General features: G+C 78.2%; 2 protein-coding genes across 4 annotated transcripts; both read right to left on the reverse strand.

The window, feature by feature from the left end:
* Positions 1-881: 881 nt before the first annotated feature.
* Positions 882-7,968, reverse strand: NEU1 (neuraminidase 1). Of its 3 annotated transcripts, none has more exons than XM_068923955.1 (6): positions 7,721-7,968; positions 6,704-6,896; positions 4,858-5,114; positions 2,861-3,040; positions 1,702-1,921; positions 882-1,166 (listed from the first exon to the last, which is right to left on the reverse strand). In XM_068923955.1, the coding sequence occupies exons 1-6, from the start codon at positions 7,799-7,801 to the stop codon at positions 946-948; spliced, it is 1,152 nt and encodes a 383-aa protein (XP_068780056.1). In that variant the 5' UTR covers positions 7,802-7,968; the 3' UTR covers positions 882-945. The 3 variants fall into 3 exon arrangements, with proteins under 3 accessions (XP_068780056.1, XP_068780055.1, XP_068780057.1); XM_068923954.1 differs by having other exon boundaries at positions 2,861-3,043; positions 7,721-7,882; XM_068923956.1 differs by having other exon boundaries at positions 2,861-2,972; positions 4,858-4,969; positions 7,721-7,868.
* A 332-nt stretch (positions 7,969-8,300) lies between these two features.
* STK19 (serine/threonine kinase 19) lies at positions 8,301-13,067 on the reverse strand. Its single transcript, XM_068923829.1, has 9 exons — positions 12,956-13,067; positions 12,804-12,839; positions 12,615-12,707; positions 11,685-11,830; positions 11,168-11,263; positions 10,947-11,083; positions 9,819-9,916; positions 8,686-8,833; positions 8,301-8,448 (listed from the first exon to the last, which is right to left on the reverse strand). The coding sequence occupies exons 1-9, from the start codon at positions 13,065-13,067 to the stop codon at positions 8,403-8,405; spliced, it is 912 nt and encodes a 303-aa protein (XP_068779930.1). The 3' UTR covers positions 8,301-8,402.
* Positions 13,068-13,603: the final 536 nt, after the last annotated feature.

Here is a 13,603-nt window from a genome sequence, read left to right on the forward strand (position 1 = left end):
CCGCCGCGAACGCCTGATCGCGCCGCCGCCCCCCCCACGCCGCTCCGGACCCCCCCACGCCGCTCCGGACCCCCCCCCACGCCGCTCCGGACCCCCCCCCGCTGCTCCGGACCCCCCCCCACGCCGCTCCGGACCCCCCCCGCCGCTCCGGACCCCCCCCCTCGGCCGCGCTCAGGCGGCGCCGCGGGCAGCCCGGGGTCCTGCCGGGAGCGCTCGGCCGCCGGCTGCTCCCCGCTCTCCCCCCCCCCCACCACGGTCCCCCCTCGCCGTTGCTATGGCGACGGGGCGCCCCCCCCATCGGCGGCGGAGGGAAGCCCCGCCCCTCGCGCGAAGCCCCGCCCCCTCCGCCCCGCGCGCGGGCGCCTACACACCCACGCACACCCGGCGTCGCCATGGCGACGGGGTCCCGCCGGGGGGGGGGGGGACCCAGGTGTCCGGGGGGCCCAGGCGTCCGGGGGGGAACCAGGCATCCGAGAGGGGCCCAGGCGTCCGGGCGGGCCCAGGCGTCCCAGATGGACCCAGGCGTCCGGGGGGGCCCAGGCATCCGGGCGGGCCCAGGCGCCCGGGGGGGACCCAGGCGTCCGAGAGGGGCCCAGGCATCCGGGCGGGCCCAGGCGTCCCAGATGGACCCAGGTGTCCGGGGGGGCCCCAGGCATCTCAGATGGACCCAGCCATCCGGGGGGGCCCAGGCGTCCGAGAGGGGCCCAGGCGTCCGGGCGGGCCCAGGCGTCCCAGATGGACCCAGGTGTCCGGGTGGGCCCCAGGCATCTCAGATGGACCCAGCCATCCGGGGGGGCCCAGGCGTCCAGGGAGGGCCCAGGCGTCCGGGGGGGGGCCCAGGCGTCCGGGCCCCCCCCCCCAAATCACAGCACGGAGCCCTGTTGGGGGGGGGTCGAACCCTTTATTGCCCCCCCGGGGGGGGAGGTGGGGCAGGAGGGGGCGGGGTCAGAGGTCATCGAAGATGCTGATCTTGGCCACTGAGATGCTCTCGGTGTACTGGCTCCGCCCCTTCTCGTAGATGACGTAGAGGCTGGGGGCGTCGCCCTGGGCCTCCGGGGGCAGGGCCGCCAGGGTGGAGTAGCCGCTCGGCCCCGCCCACACCTGCAGGCCCCGCCCCCACCACGTGGTGCCGTTGGTGAAGCTCCAGCGCAGGGTCAGGTTCACGCCTGGGGGGAGGCGGGGACAGGTTAGGCCACGCCCAGGGCTTGAGGCCACGCCCACCCATCCCCAAACCCCGCCCCCAGCACAAACCCCACCCTAGCATCCTCCTCCACTGACCTGCCCCGGACGCCTGGGCCCCTCCCCGGACACCTGGGTCCCTCCCTCTCACCCCAGGGTGCCCTCCCCTCCCGGACACCTGGGCCCCCCCCTCGGTCCAGGGTGCCCTCCCCTCCCCGGACACCTGGGCCCGTCCCCGGACACCTGGGTCCCTCCCCCTCACCCCAGGGTGCCCTCCCCTCCCGGACACCTGGGCCCCCCCCTCGGTCCAGGGTGCCCTCCCCTCCCCGGACACCTGGGCCCGTCCCCGGACACCTGGGTCCCTCCCTCTCACCCCAGGGTCCCCTCCCCTCCCAGACACCTGGGCCCCCCCCCTCGGCCCAGGGTGCCCTCCCCTTCCCGGACACCTGGGCCCCTCCCCGGACGCCTGGGCCCCCTCCTCGGCCCAGAGTCCCCTCCCTCCCGGACGCCTGGGCCCCTCACGCTGGCTCTCGTGGGCGGGGTTGCTGAAGAAGACGAGGCCGGCGGTGACGAGGGCGCTGGCGGCCACGGCGGGGTCCACCAGGGCGGGGTCGAAGGTCACGGCCTCGGGGGGGAGGCTCTGGCCCCCGTCCCAGCTCCGGGCCACCATGCGGCACCGGCAGTGGTAGAAGTTCTGGTTCCGGATGTTGATGACCAGGGAGCCGTCGGGCAGCTCGTAGGGCTGGGGGGGGGCCGGACGCCTGGGTCCCTCGGACGCCTGGGTCCCTCGGACGCCGGGGTCCCGCCCGTCCTCCACCCCAGCACCCGACTGCTGCCTCCCCAAATGCTTGGGTGCACTCCGCCAGGACGCCTGGGCCCCCTCTGCCCTGGACGCCTGGGCTCCCTCTCCACCAGGACGCCTGGGCCCCCTCCACCAGGACACCTGGGCCCACTCTCCCCCGGACACCTGGGCCCGCTCTCCCCCGGGCACCTGGGCCCTGTCCACCCAGACGCCTAGGCCCCCTGCACCTGGATGCCCGGACCTCCTGCACCGGACGCCTGGGCCCGCTCTCCCCCGGACACCTGGGCACCCTGCACCCGGACGCCTGGGCCCGCTCTCCACCGGACACCTGGATCCCCTGCACCCGGACCCCCTGCACCCGGATGCCTGGGCCCGTTCTCCCCCGGACACCTGGGCTCCCTGCACCCGGACCCCCTGCACCCGGACGCCTGGGCCCGTTCTCCCCCAGACACCTGGGCCCCCTGCACCCGGACCCCCTGCACCCGGACGCCTGGGTCTGCTCTCCACCAGGACACCTGGGCCCCCTGCACCCGGACCCCCTGCACCCGGACGCCTGGGCCCATTCTCCCCCGGACACCTGGGCTCCCTGCACCCGGACCCCCTGCACCCGGACGCCTGGGCCCGCTCTCCACCAGGACACCTGGGCCCCCTGCACCCGGACCCCCTGCACCCGGATGCCCGGGCCCGTTCTCCCCCGGACACCTGGGCCCCCTGCACCCGGACCCCCTGCACCCGGACGCCTGGGCCCCCTGCACCCGGACGCCTGGGCCCCCCATCCACGGGACTGGGGGCCGGGAGCCTGCCGCCGCCTGGGTCCCTGCCGGCTGCTCCGGAGGCCCCGGGGAGGCTCGGCGAGCGCCCCGGGCGCCGGGGCCCCACCTGGCACTCATCGGGGGTGAAGTCGAAGGGGCGCTTGGGGGCGCCGAAGGGGATCCCGCGCAGGGCGCCGCCGCGGCGCCAGCTCCGGCCGCCGTCGTCGCTCAGCAGGCAGCTGACGCCGTCGCGCTCCAGCGAGCCGTGGCCGCACACCACCAGGCGCCCGCGGGCCGGCTCGCGCTGCTTCTGCGCCCGCACGCCTCGGTCCCCGCCCGCGCGCCGGGGCCCCCCGGACGCCTGGGCCCCGCCCGCACACCTCGGTCCCGCCCGGACACCTGGGCCCCCCCCCCAGACGCCTGGGCCCCGCCCGCACGCCTCGGTCCCGCCCGGACACCTGGGCCCCCCCCCCGGACGCCTGGGCCCCGCCCGCACACCTCGGTCCTGCCCACGCGCCGGGGCCCCCCCCGGACGCCTGGGCCCCGCCCGCACACCTCGGTCCCGCCCGCACACCAGGGCCCCCCCGGACGCCTGGGCCCCACCCCCCCGGACACCTGGGCCCCGCCCGTACGCCTGGGCCCTGTCCCGGATGCCTGGGCCCCCACCCCAAACACCTGGGGCCCCCTCCCCGCTCCCAAACCCCCTAGTTCCCCGGACGCCTGGGCCCTCTCTCAGGCCTCCCCGGACGCCTGGGCCCCCTGCCCGCTCCCAGACCCCCCCGCCGCCCGGACGCCTGGGCCCTCTCCCCGTTCCCCGGACGCCGGGGCCCCCTGCCCGCTCCCAGACCCCCCCGTCACCCGGACACCTGGGCCCCCTCCCCGCTCCCGGACCCCCCCCCCGTCGCCCGGACGCCTGGGCCCCCTCCCCGTTCCCCGGACGCCTGGGCCCCTGCCCGCTCCCAGACCCCCCCGCCGCCCGGACGCCTGGGCCCTCTCCCCGTTCCCCGGACGTCTGGGCCCCTGCCCGCTCCCAGACCCCCCCGCTGCCCGGACGCCTGGGCCCTCTCCCCGTTCCCCGGACGCCGGGGCCCCCCGCCCGCTCCCAGACCCCCCCGTCGCCCGGACGCCTGGGCCCTCTCCCCGTTCCCCGGACGCCGGGGCCCCCCGCCCGCTCCCAGACCCCGCCGTCGCCCGGACGCCTGGGCCCTCTCCCCGTTCCCCGGACGCCGGGGCCCCCTGCCCGCTCCCAGACCCCCCCGTCGCCCGGACGCGTGGGCCCTCTCCCCATTCCCCGGACGTCTGGGCCCCTGCCCGCTCCCAGACCCCCCCCGTCGCCCGGACGCCTGGGCCCTCTCCCCGTTCCCCGGACGCCGGGGCCCCCTGCCCGCTCCCAGACCCCCCTGTCGCCCGGACGCCTGGGCCCCCTCCCCGCTCCCGGACCCCCCCCCCGTCGCCCGGACGCCGGGGCCCCCTCCCCGTTCCCCGGACGCCTGGGCCCCTGCCCGCTCCCAGACCCCCCCGCCGCCCGGACGCCTGGGCCCTCTCCCCGTTCCCCGGACGTCTGGGCCCCTGCCCGCTCCCAGACCCCCCCGCCGCCCGGACGCCTGGGCCCTCTCCCCGTTCCCCGGACGCCGGGGCCCCCCGCCCGCTCCCAGACCCCCCCGCTGCCCGGACACCTGGGCCCTCTCCCCGTTCCCCGGATGCCTGGTCCCTTCCCTGCTCCCAGACCCCCCCGTCGCCCGGACGCCGGGGCCCTCTCCCCGTTCCCCGGACGCCAGGGCCCCCCGCCCGCTCCCAGACCCCCCCACCTCCTGGACACCTGGGCCCTCTCCCCGTTCCCCGGACGCCTGGTCCCTTCCCTGCTCCCAGACCCCCCCGTCGCCCGGACGCCTGGGCCCTCTCCCCGTTCCCGGACGCCTGGGCCCCTGCCCGCTCCCAGACCCCCCCGCTGCCCGGACGCCTGGGCCCTCTCCCCGTTCCCCGGACGCCGGGGCCCCCTGCCCGCTCCCAGACCCCCCCGTCGCCCGGACGCCTGGGCCCTCTCCCCGTTCCCTGGACGCCGGGGCCCCCCGCCCGCTCCCAGACCCCCCCGCCATCGCCCGGACGCCGGGGCCCGCGGCCCACCTGGATGCCGTAGCCGGGCCCGGGGGCGAAGACGGCGGTGCCGACCTGGTCGGAGAGGTTGCGGGGGGCCCCCCAGGAGCGGCCGTCGTCGCGGCTGCGCAGCAGCATGGTGCTGGGGGGGCCGCAGGCGGCGCGGTGGGCGCAGAGCGCGTAGAGCAGCAGCACCTCGGCCCCCGCCACCACGGCCGCCCCCAGGCTCAGCCCGTCGCCCGCCGCCCCGTCGTCCGCGATGAACCGCGTCGGGCTCCACGTGGCGCCTGCGCGAGCCCCCGTCGGCCGCCGCTGGCCCCCCGGAGGCCCCCCCGCCCCCCCGGACCCCCTCGGAGACCCCCAGAGCCCCGGAGCCCCCCCAGACCCCCCCGGACCCCCCCGGAGCCCCCTCCGGACCCTCTGGAGCCCCCCAGAGCCCCTCGGAGCCCCCAGACGCCCTCGGAGCCCCCCCGGAGCCCCTTGGAGCCCCCCTCTAGCCCCCCCGGAGCCCCTTGGACCCCCCCGGACCCCCCTCGGAGCCCCCCGGAGCCCCTTGGAGCCCCCCGGACTCCCGGAGCTCCCCTGGACCCCTTTGGAGCCCCCCCGGACCCCCTCGGAGACCCCCAGACCCCCGGAGCCCCCCCGGACCCCCCCAGAGCCCCCCTGGACCCCCAGAGCCCCCCCGGAGCCCCTGGACCCTTCTCGGACCCCCTCGGAGCCGCCCTGGAGCCCCTCGGAGCTCCCCCGGACCCCCCTCGGACCCCCCGGAGCCCCCCCGGACCCCCTCGGAGCCCCCAGACCCCTCCTGGACCCCCCTGGAGCCCCCCCGGACCCCCCGAAGCCCCCCGGACTCCCTCGGAGACCCCCAGAGCCTCCCCGGACCCCCCCGGACCCCCCCCGGACCCCCTCGGAGACCCCCAGAGCCCCCCCGGAGCCCCCTCGGAGCTCCCCCGGAGCCCCCTCCGGACCCTCTGGAGCCCCAGAGCCCCCCCGGACCCCCCGGAGCCCCCCGGACCCCCTCGGAGACCCCCAGACCCCCGGAGCCCCCCCAGACCCCCGGAGCCCCCCCGGAGCCCCTGGACCCTTCTCGGACCCCCTCGGAGCCGCCCTGGAGCCCCTCGGAGCTCCCCCGGACCCCCCTCGGAGCCCCTTGGAGCCCCCAGACCCCTCCTGGACCCCCCTGGAGCCCCCCCGGACCCCCTCGGAGCCCCCCCGGACCCCTCCTGGACCCCCCTGGAGCCCCCCCGGACCCCCTCGGAGCCCCCAGACCCCTCCTGGACCCCCCTGGAGCCCCCCGGAGGCCCCTTGGACCCTCCTCGGACCCCCTTGGAGCCCCCCTGGACACCCAGGACCCCTTCAGAGCCCCCCCAGACCCCCGCCGGACCCCTTGGACTTCCCCGGCCCCCCAGCCCCCCCAGCCACCCCCTAAATGGGGGTCCCGGCCCCCCCCAGCCCCCCCCAGCCCCCCCAAGCGCAGGTCCTGGCCCCCCAGACCCTCCCCAGCTGCCCCCCAAGTGGGGCCCAGACCCCCACACCCCCACACCGCCCCCCGGCTCCCCCCAAGTGGGGACCCAGCCCCCCCCCAAGTGGGGGTCTCGGCCCCCCCCAGCCCCCCCCAGCCGCCCCCCAAGCGGGGGTCCCGGCCCCCCCAGCTCCCCCCAAGCGGGGTCCCGGCCCCCCCAGCCCCCCCAGCCGCCCCCCAAGCAGGGGTCCCGGCCCCCCAGCCCCCCCCAGCCGCCCCCCAAGCGGGGGTCCCGGCCCCCCCAGCCCCCCCCAGCGGGGGTCCCGGTCCCCCAGCCGCCCCCCAAGTGGGTCCCGGTCCCCCCAGGCGCCCCCCCAGCCCCCCCAGCTCCCCCAAGCGGGGGTCCCGCCCCACCTCCGTCGACGGAGCGGCGGCAGGCGATGAACTTGGCGCCGGCATCGGCGGCCGAGCGCTTGCGGGCCTCGGCGAAGGCCAGCAGGGTCCCGCGGCCGGTGGCCGCCAGCAGCGGCACCCGGAAGGTGTCCACGGCCCCCAGCGCCCGGCCGCTGACCCACAGCAGCTGCTCCTGCGTCACCCGCGGGCGCACCTGCCCCCGGGGCGCCGTCAGGGGGCTGCGGGGGGGGCGGGGGGGGGCTGTGGGGGGGGGCTGCGGGGGGGCTGTGGGGCGGGGGGGCTGTGGGGGGGCTGTGGGGCAGGGAGGGGGCTGTGGGGTGGGGAGGGGGCTGCGGGGGGGGCTGTGGGGGGGCTGTGGGGCAGGGAGGGGGCTGTGGGGCTGCAGGGGGGCTGCGGGGGGCTTCGGGGTGAGGGGGTGGGGGGGCTGAGGGGCAGGCGGGCGGGCTGCAGGGGGGCGGGGGGGGCTGCGGGGGGGCTGCGGGGTGAGGGGGTGGGGGGGCTGTGGGGCGGGGGGGCTGCAGGGGGGCTGCGGGGGGGGCTGTGGGGCAGGGGGTGCTGCGGGGCGGCGTCAGGGGGGGCTGTGGGGCACGGAGAGCAGGCTGCGGGGCGGGGATCAGTGGGGCAGGGGATCTGTGGGGCAGGGGGGATCAGTGGGGCGGGGGGGGCCGTGGGGCAGGGGGATCAGTGGGGCGGGGGGGGCCGTGGGGCAGGGGGGGGCCGTGGGGGGGGCGGGGGATCCCTGGGGCAGGGGGGTCCGTGGGGCGGGGGGGGCCGTGGGGGGGGGATCAGTGGGGCAGGGGGGGGCCGTGGGGCAGGGGGGTCCGTGGGGCAGGGGGGGGCCGTGGGGGGGGTCCGTGGGGGGCGGGGGGGGCCGTGGGGGGGGATCAGTGGGGCAGGGGGGGCCGTGGGGCAGGGGGGTCCGTGGGGGGGGGATCAGTGGGGCAGGGGGTCCGTGGGGGGGGCCGTGGGGGGTCCGTGGGGCAGGGGGGGTCCGTGGGGGGGGAGGGGGGTCCCTACCGTGTCGGGGGTCGCGACCCACTGGCGGGCGGCGGCGGCGGCGGCGAGGCCGAGCAGGGCCAGGAGCGCGGCGGCCGCCATGACGGGCGCGGCCCCTTTAAGAGCCGCCGGGGCCAGCGGCGGTCACGCGCCCCCGCCGCGCTTCCATTGGCCGAGCGCCGGGAGGAGGGGCGGGGCGAAGAGGGGAGGGGCGGGGCCCCCTCTTAAAGGGGCAACGCGGCGCGCCCGCCGCCCCGAAAGAAGACACGAGAATGGGGGGGGGGAAAAAACCCTTTTATTGCCTGTTCCCCCCCCCCCCGGCACGAGCCCCGCGTGACGTCAGCCAGCGCTAACGAGCCCCCCCAGCCCCGCGCGGGCACGGCAGGGCCCTGGGGAGGGGCCGCTTCGGCCACGCCCCCCTTAAAGGGGCAACGCCTTGAGGGGGTGGGGTCAGGCTTAGTCACGCCCCTCGAAGGGGCGGGGCCCGCAGCCCAGCCCCTTTTAAGGGTGGGACCCACTTGGTCCAAAGCCCGTGGAAGGGGCTGGGCCTGCTTTAGCTCCGCCCCCTCGGGGGCGGGCCCTGCTCGAGCCACACCCCCCATTGGTCCACAGGGCTCCCCGCGGGCGGGGAGCAGGGCCCGGCACTGCCCCGTTGCATGCTGGGAAGCCTCCGGTCCTCCAAGGGAGGAGCAGGGGGCAAAGGTCACGTCTCGGCCAATCGCAGCAGCGTCCCGGAGGCGGAGGGGATGCTGGGAAGAGAGGGGGAGGGGTGAGCACCCGGCTGGGGTCAGGGGTCAGAGGTGAGGTCAGGGGTCAGCTACAGCTCAGGATCACGGCAGGGGTCGCAGCAAGGGTCGGGGGTCACAGCAGGGGTCGGGGGTCACGCCGGGGGGTGAGCTGGGGGTCATGCACGGGGTCGGCCGCCCCCCGAAGGGTGGGGGTCAGGGGTCAGGGGTCAGGGGTCAGGGCGGGGTCAGGGGTCGTACCGGCGGACGAGCTGAGCCCCGACGAGGTCGTGCAGGTGGTAGGTGACCCCCAGGCGGGCGGCGGCCGGGGGGCGGCGCTGCCCCAGCTCCGCCAGCGCCACCTCCTTGTACCGCGAGCGCCGGATGGCGGCCAGCAGCGCCCGGCGCCCTGCGGGGTCGGGGGTCAGGGGGGCCCGCGGGGGGTCCCTACAGCCTGCGGGACCCCTAACAGGACACTCGGGGGGGCCCTGGGGGGCCCGAGGGCTTTAGGGGGATCCTGGGGGGCTCCAGGGGCAGTTCGGAGGGACCCGGGGGGGCAGGGGGTATTTGGGGGGGGCTGGGGGGCCCTGAGGGGGGTCCTGGGGGTCCCAGGGGCAGTTGGGAGGGACCCGGGGGGGGCAGGGGGTATTTGGGGGGGGCTGGGGGGCCCTGGGGGGGGCCCTGGGGGGGGTCCTGGGGGTCCCAGGGCAGTTGGGAGGGACCTGGGTGGGCCAGGGGGTATTTGGGGGGGTCCTGGGGGTATTTGGGGGGGTCTGGGGGGCCCTGAGGGAGGTCCTGGGGGTCCCAGGGGCAGTTGGGAGGGACCCGGGGGGGCCAGGGAGTATTTGGGGGGGTCTGGGGGGCCCTGGGGGGAGTTCCTGGGGGTCCCAGGGGCAGTTGGGAGGGATCTGGGGGGGCCAGGGGGTATTTGGGGGGGTCTGGGGGGCCCTGGGGGGGGTCCTGGGGGTCCCGGGGCAGTTGGGAGGGACCCGGGGGGGGCCGGGGGTATTTGGGGGGGTCTGGGGGTATTTGGGGGGGTCCGGGGGGCCCTGGGGGAGGTCCTGGGGGTCCCAGGGGCAGTTGGGAGGGACCCAGGGGGGCCAGGGAGTATTTGGGGGGGTCTGGGGGGCCCTGGGGGGGTTCCTGGGGGTCCCAAGGGCAGTTGGGAGGGACCTGGGGGGGCCAGGGGGTATTTGGGGGGGTCCTGGGGGTATTTGGGGGGGTCTGGGGGGTCCTGAGAGGGCTCCTGCGGGTCCCAGGGGGATGTTGGGGGGCGCTGAGTGACCCAGTTGGCTTTGAAGGGGCTTCAGGGGGATTGGGGAGGGACCCAGGGGGCTTTGGGGGGTCTGGGGGTGACCCTAGGGGTCCCGGGGGGGCCGGGGGTCCCCACGCACCGCGGACGAAGGCCTTGACGAAGCGCCCGGCTCCCGGCACCGCCAGCCACCAGCTCCCGGCGTCGCGGACCGTCAGCACCCCGGCCGCCACCAGCTGCCTGCGCGGACCCACGGCGGCGCGACCCACGGCGCGAGGGGGGGACGGGACGGGGGGGGCCGTGAGGAAGCGACCCACGGCGCGGGGGGGGGACGGGACGGGGGGGGCCGTGAGGACGCGACCCACGGCGCGGGGGAGGGGGGACGGGACGGGGGGGGCCGTGAGGACGCGACCCACGGCGCGGGGGAACGGCGCTGGGACCCCCGGCGGGGAGAACAAGGCCAGGACGCGACCCACGGCGAAGGGACCCGCAGCACGGGGAAGGGACGGGACCCACGGCAGGGAGCTGGGGGGGGGGGAAGATGGGACCCCCAGTGCGACCCCCCCCCCGATCCTCAGCACTGTCCCGGGGGGCCCCAAACACCGTCCTGGGGGGCTGCAGCCCGTCCTGGGGGACCCCCGGGGCCCCGTCCGACCCTCCAGGGCCCCCATCCACCCCCCCGGGGCCCCATCCACCCCCCATCCGCCCCCCTGGGCCCCGTCTGCCCCCCATCCACCCCCCTGTCCGCCTGTCTGCCCCCCGTCCGCCCCCCCAGGGCCCCATCCGCCCCCCCTAGCCCCCCGTCCACCCCCCGTCTGCTCCCCATCCACCCCCCGGGGCCCCATCCGCCCCCCTCTTCCCCCCATCCACCCCCCCAGCCCCCCGTCCGACCCCCCGGGGCCCCGTCCACCCCCCATCTGCCCCCCTGGCCCCCCATCCGCCCCCCTGGGCCCTGTCTGCCCCCCATCCACCCCCCTGTCCGCCTGTCTGCCCCCGTCCGCCCCCCCTAGCCCCCCGTCTGCTCCCCATCCACCCCCCCGGCCCCCCGTCTGACCCCCAGGGCCCCCATCCACCCCCCCGGGGCCCCGTCCGCCCCCCATCTGCCCCCCCTGGCCCCCTGTCTGCCCCCCATCCACCCCCCGTCCACCCCCCCTGGGCCCCGTCTGCCCCCCATGCACCCCCTTGTCCGCCTGTCTACCCCCCGTCCACCCCCCCGGGGCCCCGTCTGCCCCCCGGCCGCCCCCCCCCGGCCCCCCGGCCCCCCTCCTACGTGACGTCGGCGTCGGCGAAGCCCAGCGCCCGCATGCGGCCCTGCTCGTAGCTGAGCTCGGGGCAGGCGGCCACGGCCGTCTCCAGGAAGCGCCGCACCAGCCCGGCCTGCGGCTTCCCCGCCACCGCCTGCAGCGCCTGGGGGGGGGGGGGGCCGGGGCGGCGGGGGGGGGGTCAGCGCCGCCCCCCAGCCCCCCCGGCCCCCCGCCGCCCCCGCCCCACCTTGGCCACGTAGGGCTCCGTGAAGACGACCGCCAGCGCGTCGGCCTCGAAGCCCAAGTGCAGCAGCCGGATCCGGCCCTCGTCCCTCAGGTGGTTCTGGGGGGGGGGGGAGAAGGGTCAAGCAGGAGGGGCCCAGGCGTCCGGGAGGAGGGGCCCAGGCGTCCGGGTGAGCAGGCAATCCCCCCCCCCTCCCAAGGAGCCCAGGTGTCTGGGGCGACCCTGCTCCGCCTTGGAGCTGCCCGGGGGGGACCCAGGCGTCCGGGAAGGCCCTGCTCCAACCCACGGGGGGCCCCGGCGTCCGGGTGCCTCCCCCTCCTCGGACACCCTGGAATCCGAGCACCCCCTGCCCAAGGGACCCCGGTGTCCGGGCCTCCCGCCACAAGGGGCCCAGGCGTCCGGGCCTCCCCTTCTTCCCCCCCCGCAAGGGGCCCCAACGTCCAGGTGCCTCCCCCTCCCTGGGGGCCCCGGCGTCCGGGTCGCGCCCCGCCCCCCACGGGGCCCCGGCGTCCGGGCGCACCAGGTGCCGGTCCACGGCGGTGCGGTCGGGCACCAGGCTGTAGAGTTGGTGCCGCAGCACGAGCGGGGGCAGCGCGTCCCCGAAGAGCCCCCGCGGGAAGAGCGCCGTCACCTCCCGCAGCGCCGCCTCCACCGCCTCCGGGGAGCCTGCGGGGCCCAGGCGTCCGGGGGGGCCCGGGCGTCCGGGAGAGCCTGCTTCACCCTCCCTGGGACCAGGCGTCCGGGGGGGCCCAGGCGTCTGGGGGGGGCCCAGGCGTCCGGGAGAGCCTGCTTCACCCTCCCTGGGATCAGGTGTCGGGGGGGGGGCCCAGGCGTCCGGGGGGGGCCCAGGCGTCCGGGGGGGGGCCCAGGCGTCCGGGAGAGCCTGCTTCACCCTCCCTGGGACCAGGCGTCCGGGGGGGCCCAGGCGTCTGGGGGGGGCCCAGGCGTCCGGGAGAGCCTGCTTCACCCTCCCTGGGACCAGGCGTCCGGGGGGCCCAGGCGTCCAGGAGAGCCTGCTTCACCCTCCCTGGGACCAGGTGTCGGGGGGGGGGGCCCAGGCGTCCGGGGGGGGCCCAGGCGTCCGGGAGAGCCTGCTTCACCCTCCCTGGGATCAGGTGTCGGGGGGGCCCAGGCGTCCGGGGGGCCCAGGCATCCGGCGAACCCCTCCCCGCCAGGGACTGAGGCACCTACGGGGGCCCAGGCGTCCGGGGGGATCCCTTCTCCCGGGGACCGTCCACACTACTTCCAAGGGACCCAGGCGTCCGGGAGACCCCTCCCCTCCAGGAACCCAGGCGTCTGGAGGGGCCCAGGCGTCCGGGGGACACTCCCCTCCCCCCGCGAGGGACCCAGGCGTCCGAGATCCCCCCCCCGGGGACCCTCCACACTACTTCCAAGGGACCCAGGCGTCCGGGAGCCCCCTCCCCCCGCAGGGGCCCAGGCGTCCCGGTACCGTGGGGGGGGGGGCTCCCCGGCGGGGGCCTCGCGGCGGCGTCTCTTGGCGCTGAAGGTGCCGGCGAGCGGCCGGCGCCGCCGCTCCATGGGGCTGGGGGGGGACGGGGGGGGGGTCAGCGCCCCGTGTCCCCCCGCGGCCCCCGTCCCCCCTTCCCGGCCCCGGCTGATGACGTCACGCCGCCCCTACCCCGGCGCGAGGTTCCGCGGCCTCCTCCCCTCCCGCCTCGGCGCGGCGCGATGACGCGCGGGGAAGGGGGGCGGGGCGCGCGGCAGTGACGTCAGGCGGGAGGAACAGCGGCCGGGCGCACGGGGAAGGGGCGGGGCCGGGCGGGGCGTCACGTGGGAAGGGGCGGGGCTCGCTTAAAGGGGCCGCGCAGGCGGCAACGCGCGGGGTGACGCCAGGTGGGGAAATCCGCTTCTTTCCCGCCAAAACTGGGATGGCATCGCCCATTTCCCCCAAAGGGGGGCGGTATCGGCCATTTCCCCCCCAAAATGGGAGTGGTATCGCCCATTTCCCCCAAAGGGGGGTGATAGCGGCCATTTTCCCCCCAAAGTGGGGGTGGTATTGCCCATTTTCCCCCTAAAACGGGGGTATGGCCCATTTTCCCCCAAAATTGGGGTGGTATCACCCATTTCCCACCCAAAATGGTGATGTCACCCATTTCCCCCCAAAATAGGGATGGCATCGCCCATTTCCCCCAAAAGGAGAGTGGTATCGCCCATTTCCCCCCCAAAGTGGGAGTGGCATCACCCATTTTCCCCCCTAAAAGAAGAGGGGTATGGCCCATTTTCCCCCAAAAGACGAGTGGTATCAGCCATTTTCCCCCCAAATGGGGGGTGGTATCGCCCGTTTCCCCCCCCCCAAAAACAGGGGTGGTATCGCCCATCTCCCCCCCTAAGTAGAGGGGCTGGACCGAACCATATGGGGACAGGGGGGTTCGGACCAGACCACGCGGCGGCGGCGGCGGCGGCGGGGGGGGACAGGGG

The sequence above is a fragment of the Struthio camelus genome, chromosome 36 (genome assembly GCF_040807025.1).
Source record: "Struthio camelus isolate bStrCam1 chromosome 36, bStrCam1.hap1, whole genome shotgun sequence".
In the NCBI taxonomy this organism is placed as follows: domain Eukaryota; kingdom Metazoa; phylum Chordata; class Aves; order Struthioniformes; family Struthionidae; genus Struthio; species Struthio camelus.